The 12,017-nt window shown below is 40.3% G+C and overlaps 1 protein-coding gene across 2 annotated transcripts; it reads left to right on the forward strand.

The window, feature by feature from the left end:
• Window positions 1–1,295: 1,295 nt before the first annotated feature.
• On the forward strand, window positions 1,296–3,065 carry kcnf1b (potassium voltage-gated channel, subfamily F, member 1b). 2 transcript variants are annotated; one of them, XM_042388921.1, is made up of 2 exons: window positions 1,296–2,576; window positions 2,661–3,065. In XM_042388921.1, the coding sequence occupies exons 1-2, from the start codon at window positions 1,422–1,424 to the stop codon at window positions 2,745–2,747; spliced, it is 1,242 nt and encodes a 413-aa protein (XP_042244855.1). In that variant the 5' UTR covers window positions 1,296–1,421; the 3' UTR covers window positions 2,748–3,065. The 2 variants fall into 2 exon arrangements, with proteins under 2 accessions (XP_042244855.1, XP_042244854.1); XM_042388920.1 differs by having other exon boundaries at window positions 1,296–3,065.
• Window positions 3,066–12,017: the final 8,952 nt, after the last annotated feature.

Below are 12,017 nucleotides of genomic sequence, written 5' to 3' on the forward strand. Positions count from 1 at the left end.
CTCATCACACAGTAATAAAATGGTTTTTTTCCAGCACAGTTGCACATTGTTCAACAAAACATCCCAATACATTTTTCAATGCATTACATTGTATATTCTGCAAGAAAGGAACATTATGTCTCTGTTTATATCACTTGTCTTTTTAACTCATATTTGAGCAGAATGTTTTTAAATGTAAATCTATCAGTGGTGGAAGACATAAATACTCTATTAAAAGTAAAAGTCCTGACATCCAAATCCTGCACTCAAGTACACAAACATTATCAGTTAAATATACTTGAAATATAAAAAGCAACAGTACTTGTTCTGCATAGAAATGGCACTGTGACTGATGTATCATTATATATGACATCATTAGATTGTTAATACTGATGCATCAATGTGTAAGCAGCTGGTTGAGGTGGAGCTAGTTCTAACCTCTTTGAACCTTGTGGTTCCCAACCTGGGGGTGGGGTCCTCTCTGAAGGGTCACAAGATAAATCTGAGGGATCATGAGGTGATTAATGAGTATAGAAGAAAAACACTTTTCCTGCACTAATTTGTATTCACATTGTTTTGCAAGGGGGTTGCAAAACAAAAAGTACAGTAAAAAGTATAACGTGTCCCACTGAAATGTAGTTTAGTAGAAGTATAAAGTAACATAATGTTATGGAAATACTCAAATGAAGGACCAGTACCTTGAAATGAAGTGCAATACTTAGTTACTTTCCACCTCTGAATGCTATACAGCACATGGTCACCAGAGAGTGCACTGTCTCTGTTCTGTGCACAGCATTTATCCCTGCTATCATAAATCACATCTGATTTGTTTACATCAATATGTTGTATGTTGAAAGATTTCCTTCAGATATTAGAAACTCTAAATTCTAGTAAGTGAGTGGTTAATTAATGTCACTCCATAATACATGTAAAACTGAAGAATAGGCCTATAACCACTGTGGGAAAGGAGTTACAGTTTGTCTGTATTATAGTGTGGGGGAGTGGTGATTAATGGTGCTCTTTAATTATTGACTGATCTGTCTTTACAACCAAACAGGCCACATATTGCATCTCCCAGACATGAGAAGCAAGTGCATGTTGCGGTTGTTCGCTCTCTCTCTCTCTCCCTCTCTCTCTCTCTCTCTCTCTCTCTCTCTCTCTCTCTCTCTCTCTCTCTCTCTGTGTGTGTGTGTGTGTGTGTGTGTGTGTGTGTGTGTGTGTGTGTGTGAGAGAGAGAGAGAGAGAGAGAGAGAGAGAGAGAGAGAGAGAGATGGGAAGTGTTAGGAAAAGCTGGCCGCGCAAGCTGTGCCATTCATTGCATGAAACAGTCTGGGGAGGAAACATTTTACGCGCCGAAGTTATGGACATTAATTCTGTCTGTTGCGCGTCACTTTCACACTAGGCTATAAGATAAGCTTTTATTTAAGCAAACATTTAGTAAAATGTGGACGATTCCGAAACCAAAATACAAGACCGGTTTGTGCGCCGATGGTGAGGCTGAGATTACTGTGAACATTGGCGGAGTCCGAGTGGTACTTTTCGGGGATGTTTTGAATCGCTACCCGGAGAGCAGACTGGCAGAGTTGGTGAACTGCTCAACTCAGAATTATGAAGTTATCTCTTCGCTTTGTGACGATTTCGATCCTGGTAGAAAAGAGTTTTACTTTGACCGAGATCCTGATGCCTTCAAGTGCATCATCGACGTCTACTACTTTGATGAAATCCACATCAAACGCGGCATTTGCCCCATCTGTTTCATCAAAGAGATGGAGTTCTGGAAAATAGACCAAAGTGTTTTAGACGAATGCTGTAAAAGTTACCTGAGTGAGAAGGAGGAGGAGCTGAAAGAGATTGCAAACAAAGTGAAAGTGATTTTGGAGGATCTGGAGGTCGACCAGTGCATTACGCGCACCCAGCGGTGCCAGAGGTTCCTGTGGAAACTGATGGAGAAGCCGGGTTCCTCCCTGCCGGCGCGCATCATAGCCATCGCATCGTTCCTCTCCATCCTGGTCTCGGCCGTGGTGATGTGCGTGGGGACCATCCCGGAGCTTCAGGTGACAGACGCCGATGGGAAGCTCGTGGAGCACCCGACCTTGGAGGGGATCGAGACCGCCTGCATGTTATGGTTCACCGCGGAGTACCTGCTGCGTCTTGCCTCCTCTCCGAACAAGCTGCACTTCGCGCTCTCTTTCATGAACATTATAGACTTCATGGCCATCATGCCTTTCTACGTGGTGCTATCCCTTACCTACCTCGGCACTACCTCTATGATGGAGCTGGCAAACGTCCAACAGGCTGTCCAGGCCCTCCGCATCATGCGTATCGCGCGTATTTTCAAGTTGGCGCGCCACTCCTCCGGGCTGCAGACTCTGACCTACGCGCTCAAGAGGAGCCTCAAAGAGCTGGGGCTGCTCCTCATGTACATGGGCGTGGGGATCTTTGTGTTCTCGGCGCTGGCCTACACCATGGAGCAAAGCCATCCGGAGACGCTTTTCAGGAGCATCCCGCAGTCTTTCTGGTGGGCCATCATCACCATGACCACGGTGGGCTACGGAGACATCTACCCCAAAACCACGCTCGGCAAGTGCAACGCAGCAGTGAGTTTTCTGTGCGGGGTGATCGCCATCGCCTTACCCATCCACCCCATCATAAATAACTTTGTGGTCTTCTACAATAAGCAGAAAGTGCTGGAGACTGCGGCGAAACACGAAGTGGAACTGATGGAGCTGAAGTCCGGCAGGGACGCGCGAAGAAAAAGCAGTAATTAAGAGCAGACTGCGGGCGCACCAGCAAGTTCAGACTTTCCCATGACATTTTGTCGGAAACATCAAGAGCAATTTCATAACGAAAGTACATGTGAAAAAACATCTAGGTTGAAGCTAAAGTTTGTTCATAAAATTCAGTATCTAACTTAAATGAAGACTTTTCATGAGCTCCACGCAGTGACACCTGCTGTACATAGCGTCTTTGCTCAGCTGTGCTGTTTCTGTTTGCTTTGACTGTCAAACGTGCTGCCAACACTGGTCCGGTTTTCTGCTTCACATCTCTTGTCATTGTGAAGGCTTGTTGTTATTATATAATTAAAACGTGTGCATGAAAAGAAACATGTGCATAGAGAATCATTAAAGCATCACCTGTGTTACCTGCTGTGTCACTGACAAGATGGTACTTAACATAGATACCTCAGTCTAAATATTCATATGATATATGATAATAATAATACTAATCATATAAAATTGCCAGGAATTTCTTTTGAAAGACAGTGCAAATTAAATTTCAGTTAATATGTGATATAATCAGTTTTCAGTGTATTTGATGGGGACTTCATGGGGTCACACTGTGGGTGGATTAATACCTTTAATCATTCTAAGAAATACCTTATACCTTATGACAAAAATTGAGTCATAAAATGCAGCCCACATAAAAGAAATGTATGACTGAAAGAAAAATCTGGAATATTTTTGATAAGATGCTATTAGCTGTGTATCTGGCTGATCCCACTGGCCAGCAGTAATTATGAGTAGGTAGATGTGATTATTAATTCCCATGGGAGGGAAAGGTTTTTAAACAAACCACGGCAATGAGAAAGCATGTGTTTTCGTCTAACACAGACATACAGGCGTATTAAATACGAGTGACTGCTGGACAGCTGCTGCATCCTCAGTTCCAGCCATTCACCCAGTGATGTGAACAAATGTTCAGTTTCAGTATATTTGTTCTTCAGCAGAAATTCATTTGAGGTGCCTACATACTGTAGATTTCTAGCTATAGCAGATTTTAGTGATCTAAAAGTAAAGTGTGTGTGTGTGTGTGTGTGTGTGTGTGTGTGTGTGTGTGTGTGTCTTTTGAATTTGCCATTCATGCCAGTGTGCTCACATGCACTTGTGACTTCAAAGTAGTATTTAAATAAAAGCTCTGTCTTTTTTTTAATATTCATGCAAGCCATGTGACTGCTATAATCTTCACAAATTGCATTCTCAAATCTTATGCTGCAAAAATCAGTTTGAGTGTTGTGCTAATTCAAAGGTTAAAGGGGCATTCCACCAATTTAGCATAAAGTGCATTTTACGTGTTATAAGGAGAACTATCCTCAACCTTTGAATGGTGTACAGCTGGTGCACAGTGTAATGCCTCCTGTGGCTCTGGAGGTGCTTTCTTAAGTCTGAGGGTTATCTTGGTTTGGGCTTGAAAATTAAGATTTGGTAATGGTTACAACAGCGTAATTATTCCACATGTACAGTGTAAAACCAGGAGTGTCCATCTAACAGCCAAAGCATCTGTATAAGATGATTGATTTTACATCCTGTCACAGTGTAACTGCCATGAACTTCTAGCTTTGTTGGTTAGTACTGTTCATACTGTAGCCTGTAGTATTAGAATAGCTGCAAGTACTACAATAGGTATAAGTCATATGCCCAGTAATATTAGAATAATACCTGTACCTACAGTATAAATTCTTTTTAATTTCCCATATTGGTACCCCCTTATTCACTAACTTCACATCTTGTCCCCTTGCACCTACATGTAAGCTATGTGTCAGTACATGCTGTACTGGTACATGTTAGTAAATAAAATTACACTGTACATTGGGAATAATTACATCGTATGTTGTGGGCTATAATCTTAAGTGTCACCTAAAAATTTAAACAGAAAACCTGCATAACAAACTGGATATGTGGGATTTGAAAGAAGAGGCAGGGAGGCCTAATGAAAGACACGACTGAGTTGGATTTAGGATCCAGTGTTTTTGGTGCTTGACTGATATTAGAGACGAAAGGTCAAGATATCTCAATTTTGACCATTAAAAAAAATATCAGTCCCCCAACTTAATGGAAGTGCAATGCTAAATTGCTGAAGTACTCCTTTAAGACAGAAGAGGATGTGTACTTATTTTTGATGTGGCCGAAACGCACATAAACTACATTTGCAAGGTGCTACAGTCAGTGTTTTGAATAAAAACTGAATTTTATTCCACTCAGAGAGTTGTATATCTGGGCTCAGTGCTACATTTATCTGCCTGTCAGTGTCTGTATCTGCATGTTGCTGTATACCTTTCTGTGTTTATCTGCACTTGTGCATTGCGTGTCACACTATCCAAGTCAGAGGTCTGTGAGAAACTGCCGTCCCCAACGGGAAAACACTTCAAAGTAAAGATATACACACCCACTCAAAACACCCCTCGCCCCCCCACAACCCTCCTCTCACCCACCCCACCCGCTGCTTCTCTCTGTCTCCTTCTCACTCCTTCGTCCTGCCTCCACCTCCTCATCCTCCGTCTCAGATGATGATCTGTCAGCATCACTGGCTGAGAGAGCAGCGATCAGATGCAACAATATGTAAAGCGTTACTGCTGTCATATTTTGAGGGTGTGCAGTGATGCAAAACTTTACATTTTTGAAAAGAAAACGTATCGCGCTTGGAAGGTAAAAATGGAAAGATTGTTCACCCACATTCAAGTATGAAAGATTAGTGTGAGGATGAAGGGAAATTATGAGAGACATTAGCTGACATTGACTTCAACCAAATATAGCACTTCATATGTTATGCATCACTAACCATTACAGATGAGTCACACTCACTCTGACTGTATGACACAGTCACACACAGGTTGAAATGATGTTGCTGACAAAAGTCTGTAATTACCTTTAAAAGCGGAAGAGACTGAATGATTGACTGTCAAGCTGTTAAAATGTGCAGCTCACTGCATGAACATACATTTTAGTCAAGTGCAATTCATTTTCTCTTTGCCTCTCCTATGTTCGATCAATGGCAACCTGTAAACAAACGCATCAAAGAGGTATAAAAGCTCCTTGTCAATAGCTGGCATCCCCTAGTGTGCTTTGATGCTTCACAGGAAGTCTCCCACGATCCTTAGTCCCTGAGTGTGTGTGTGTGTGTCTGGAAGAGGATTTGATGGTATGTAGCTTGTGAGTGAAGTATGGTTTAATACTGATAATTATTCATTTTTAATTAGTTCCCACTGGCCGTAGTAAGATAGTAGTGTAGGCAGTGGATAGGCAGGTTAGGATTTACTGTACTGTAGGCAGCTGAAGTTTCCACCCTCTGTTCCTATCACATTTCTGTTTGGCAGTTTTCTTGAGATATGAGCATTGCTGCGGCAACACTTAAGTGACACACAAGTGGCAACTACTCATGTGATCACAGTAGAAAGGAAAATCCATATATATTTCTGTATTACGTTTGAGTTTTGGATTCATGCAAATCTGAAGACATAAGAAGTTGTGCACTTATGGCTGATGTGGCATTCAGTTGCCAAATAGCTTATTGTCAAATACGCCACAGCACAAAAGAGAGGAAAATGTATTTTATTTGGATGAGGAGGAAAAAAAAATGTTGGGATCGAGTGCACGCCTTCTCAAGAGAAGTGACAGATTGATTCCTGACAAAAATTGAAACACGTATGAGTGAGCTTGGAGTGCGAGTGCAGTAGCCTCATTTTTCTACAACAAAAACATATAGATAGATAACTTTATTGATGTAGACAGCGTGGACAGGTAAGCAAATTGTCAGCAGGGGGGCAGATTTAAAACATTTGAATCATTTGAAAGGATCACAGAACACTTCAACATATAGTCTATTTTTTTTTTAAGATCACAGGTTTTTCTACTTAGCTTCTTGTGAGAGCAGATATGAGGATGATGTGTCAAAATTTTCACCGACTGTCAACTCTTTGACCATGGCTCCTGTTTAATTTGCAGAGATTCAGACACCAAGAGGCATTTCTTGTTACCAGTGCAGCAATCAGCCTTCCTCTGCTTGTGTGCAAGGCAAACACTGACAGTCATTACTGGAAAATTCCAGAGACAAGGGAAATGGCACTGAGGACAAGTGGAGTTTCTTACTTGTAAGAAAAATAAGTCCAGAATTCAGAATTTAATAACAGCTGACTTGTTAGGACATGCTTTTTGTGGTGTGCTAACAGGGGAGAAATTAAAAAACAGTTTAAAAAAAAGTAATAAGAGGAACTTCATATCATGCCGTTTAAACATCTTGTAAGTTTGATGGTCATGCATAGAACCTATGGGTGTGCCTGAATACAAATACATTATTCGGCAAAGCACAAATAGTGATTTTTTTTTTGTTTTGTTTTGTTTTTTGTTTTTTTTACGAATATTTGTTTCATACAAATATTTTAAAAATTATTTGTTTTCGGGAAAAAAAAAACATGTCAAATACCAGCGCACAGGTCGGTTACATGGCTATCTCAGTCTCTCTCCTCTGCTCTGCTGTTACCTGTACCAGCAGGTCTCAACAAGGGGAGTCACATCCACCTGCTACATGACGCACATTTCCTAATTTGGACATCACTCCCGGAGTTGGGGGGTTCCCCAGAGATGAATCTGAGCTACTGACACAAGCATTTCACAAGTGCTTACAAGGGACTCTCCATAACCTGTTGTTCCCCTTCTCTCTTCCACAAAGTTAGGTTGTAAAAAATAGGCTATAAATGAAAAGTGCAAAGCAATAATTGCATTTGAAGTTCTTCCCTACATGTTACACAGTGTGCTGTCTCTGTGTTATGGGTGTATAAATAGGTAAAGGTCTGTCTGCAATGAGGTGATGAGTAAAGTTTTAGCTCAGTATTCAGCGCAGTCATCTATGATCTGGGAGAGTCCAGTTCGAGACCCGGTGACCTCCTTCGTAAGGTGGTTTATTCATAAACACTTATTGTAACACTTTAATTTTCAAAAATTTAAAAAATTTGCTGCCCAGAATCTAAGAGGTTTCTCAAACTACTTACAGCTAGTTTGAACTTGAAAGGTTAGCAAGGCTAATGACGAACTGATATAACTTACTCTCTTATGTACATGCCATTAGGCAATGCATCACAAATGATGAAAAATATCAAATTTCCTTGTTTCTGGGTTTGATTTTCTGACAAGCAAAAGCACATGAACCAACACTGCTTGACAGCTGGCTCATATGTCTCAGATGTCAGACCTCCACACCAGTACGTGAATATTCAATATTTCTGTCACCACAGCCTCTTCCATCTTTGTGCAAATAAAAGTCCAATCTGTCAGATTCAAAGCAACACTGTGCTATTTGAAAATGCCCTCACAATGGTAACACAAAATTGAGTCACTAATGGCAGTTCAAGCCAGCATATTGCTCTAAGTAAAAACATCTGTCAATCAAAATAATTGTACTCAATTAAGAACCAAACCTTATGTCCTTCATTTGATGTCATATAACATTATAGCAACATATCCCCCTCCGCTTTTCTTTCTCTCTCAAAAAAACACAACTAATTTCCCTCACCAGCAGTGGTCCTCTGTTGTCATGGCTCCAGTCTTTAAATAACAGTCTCGCTCTCATTATTCTGCCTCAACGAAGCCTTTTGCTTTTAGACTGGACTCCCACATTGTATGCACTCTGTGGTTCTTTGTAATAGATTTAATAGAGCAACACAGTATTTTTTGATGCAACACACGTCAGAAGAATGATTACAGATATTCTGAGGTGTTTCTGAGTTGCACATGAAAAGAGGAAAGGAGTTGTATTACGTGAAATCTGATCAAGTCTCTATGTAATAAGACTCCATCCACTTAGCCATATATCAGCTTTGCACCGGGGACAAATTACAACATGAAGAACAACACCTATTTCATGCTTGCATTCCAATTCGCATTAGTAATTGTAATTAATGATGCAGTGCAATAGTTACATGGTTAATGAGTGACCACAGAATCTGGTACAGTGGGAGGTGGTGACAGATTTTTCTCCTGCCTTGCACGTACACGTGTAGCTGCTTCGTTTTTACACAAGGACATTTTGACAAGATGCTAGACGGACGAGCAGTTCAGTCTGCTGAAGCTTCAGGCTGTAATGATCTGGGTTAGAAATATTGTCAACAAAAGATTATATAAAGCCTTAAAGGATAGGTTCACAGTTTTTCAAGTGTGTCTTAAAACAACAGTCAGGTGTCCATATGATGTAATGATGTAATCATTCCTCCTGTTCATACCGGCTATTAAAACATCCCCTTCAAATATGCTTTCAATGGAGGTTATGGGGGCCAAAATCCACAGTGTGTCCACACAATCATTTTGCGCAAAAAAACATCTCAGCAGTCTGAGTTAGTCGTATCAAGTGGATATCAGGCACATTTACAGTCTTTTTATTCATAAGGTTTCATTTAAATCAAATATTTCATTTTCAAAACAAAGTGGGTCACCTGTTGCATATACAGTATGTTCTAAATCTTGTTCTCCTCACACACATGAAAAACTGGATGAGATCATTTCACTGGTTTTAAAGGACCAGTATGTAGGATTTAGTGGCATCTAGCAGTGAGGTTGCAGATTGCAACAAACTGAATATCCCAGTCCTCCCCCTCCCCTTCCAAGCATGTAGGAGAACCTACAGTGGCCAAGAAACTCACGAAAAACACGAAAGGCCCTCTCTAGAGCCAGTGTTTGGTTTGTCTGTTCTGGGCTACTGTAGAAACAGGGTGGGCTCCATGGAAGAGGACTCGCTCTCTAAGTAGATATAAAGGGCTCATTCTAAGGTAATGAAAACACAACAATTCTTATTTTTAGGTGATTATACACTAATTAAAACATACTTATGAATATTATTTTCCGTTTCTGCCAAGTTTGTTCCACTAGATGCCACTAAATCCTACACACTGGTCCTTTAAGGTGTGAAGTAGTTAAATTTTTATATATATAAAAATCATCTAAGCCAAATGTTGCCTTTTTGGATTTATGAGTCTAATAAGATTCTTAATGTCAATACTTTGAGGAAATTACTGTCAAAATGAACATTTTTGCTGGTTTATAATTTAAGATGTTTGTTTTTTAAGCTCCTGGGTTTTATTTGTGTCAGTCAAACTTAACAAGTTATGTATCTGGTGGCAAAAACAACGATCACACTGGTGCCACTGGGGACGACAGCTAGATGTGATTTGAGGCGACAGAGGGAGAGTCACTAATGATGGATAACTTGTGGAGTGACTCAAGCTGTTAGTGTAGTTCTGGCAGTGGCTTTATGGAGAACACAAAAACTCCAAGTATGTTATTTTTGTGATTTTTATTTCAGTTTTAGTGGCTTGAGACGTCAAAGCACAAATGTGCAGAAATGTCTCACTTTCTGGATGGACACTGGTGCGGCTGCCTTAATCTACTGTGACATCAGAGTCTGAAATTGAATCCTGTGGCTCCATCATGCTCAGTGTCACCCTTCTCAGCTTTTTTAATGTGTGCTGAAAAGCACAGCACTCTATCAGGGTGAACCCCACTTCACTTCACTGTTGTCAAGAAATGCTCCACTTTAGGTCTCAACTCAACTGGGAAGTGGGAAACACATGAGTAGAGTGAGAAACACATGTTCTTACCTGAGATTCAACAGTTCTTCGACAGCCAAATTATTGATCTTGAGAATTAATCTGTAAAAGCAGCAGGATGGTGACCTTTCAGACAGCAATTTTTTTCAGTTTGCCAGTCTGATGCGGAGTGAGCACTCAGCCTTGCCCGCTCAATGATTGCTTTGTACTCCTCCTCGGCCCCCACTCGCTCACAGCAGGTCACTCAGTCTAGTTTTAAGGGTTTTCAAGTGCCGACATTGGAAACTCTTTATGTCTCCCTTTTTTAGTTTTGCAAAGCACTTCTTGGTCAATAATGCATGTTCTCCCTGCAAAGGCCACTGCTGGCAGGAGGTGGGGATGTTGTCATGTTTGGTGTGTTGTTTGAGCGTGTACTAATGTATATGTATGGTCTGAGAGAGGTGAGAGAGTTTATACTGTACCAGGTTAGTGGTAGTGTTCTGACCAGGCCTTAATGGTGCTTGATTGACTAGCTGATTGATGCCTGCAGCACTTTGTGTTTTGGACTTTTACAGATGCATTACAATGCAGCAATTTAAGTTAAGTTTAAGAGGCAAAATGAATGAATTTGAAATATTTGAATCAATTAGAATCAAATTGGAGGTGTGTCTTAATAAAAATCTTCCTACTGGCTACTGTTTACACAACATAGGAAATATTTTCATGAGCTCCGTGTTCTGCAGGGCTAGCACACATAAATGTGTTTGATTACTTTTGAATCCATTTAGTTGTTTTTTATAATTTATATTTGGAAATGTGTTACACTTTTTTGAAGAATATAGTTTGATTTAATTTCATTGTCCTATGAAATAAAGTGATATTGAAATTAAATACAATCATATAAATGAAATAAATTTGTGGGCAGAATGTGAGACTAAATCTATGCTGGAAGAATAAAAGTTGAATTGCACTGGAAAAAGTAAATTTAAATAAAGACTTCAGCCATGCTAGCAGCTCTGTGACGCTGTAGCTCTGTTAAGCTGTACTTAGGCACAATGGTGGTTTGAGCTAAACGCTAAGACATCTTAGTTTATTGTGTTAGCATGCTAACATTTGCTAATTAGCACAATTTTTGACAGCGGGCTATTTAGCCATAAACCAAAATAAGTGAAAACAAGTGTTGGACCAAGTAAAATTGGGACCTGCTCATATCACTAGAGTTCAAGTTAAGGGATCATTAAATTATTACACAGGCACAATTAATAACGTCAATGATGGCTCAACAGTATGGCTTCCTTGGACACCTGAATTAAATTTAGCCCTTGTTAATGTTATCAGTTCCACCTGTGCATGTCCAGCTGTGACAAATCAAAAAGTCTGCTGTGAAAAAGGTATATTCATCCTGAGGTGAACATGAAACTCTTTACCAATTGTCATGTCATTATATCCCATAGTTGTCCAGACAGTTTTTTGCCTCCTGCAGATGTTGAGATATTTCACAGGTTAAGTTAAAACTTTGACCGGCTGTTGGTGCCACTGGGAAGTCAGGGGATCACCAACTTCATTGAGATTTATCCTCTGGGCACCATGAATGTTTGTACCAAATAGTTGTTGAGATATTTCACTATGAACCAAAGTGGTTGACCAATCCATAGAGCCATATACAGCAACATTCAGTTCCAGAAACAGTGTCCTGGTTTTTGAACAATCTACAGAAACCAATGGTTTTCACTGGAACTTCTTTCTTTGA

This window comes from Thunnus maccoyii, chromosome 16 (genome assembly GCF_910596095.1).
Source record: "Thunnus maccoyii chromosome 16, fThuMac1.1, whole genome shotgun sequence".
Classification (NCBI taxonomy): Eukaryota; Metazoa; Chordata; class Actinopteri; order Scombriformes; family Scombridae; genus Thunnus; species Thunnus maccoyii.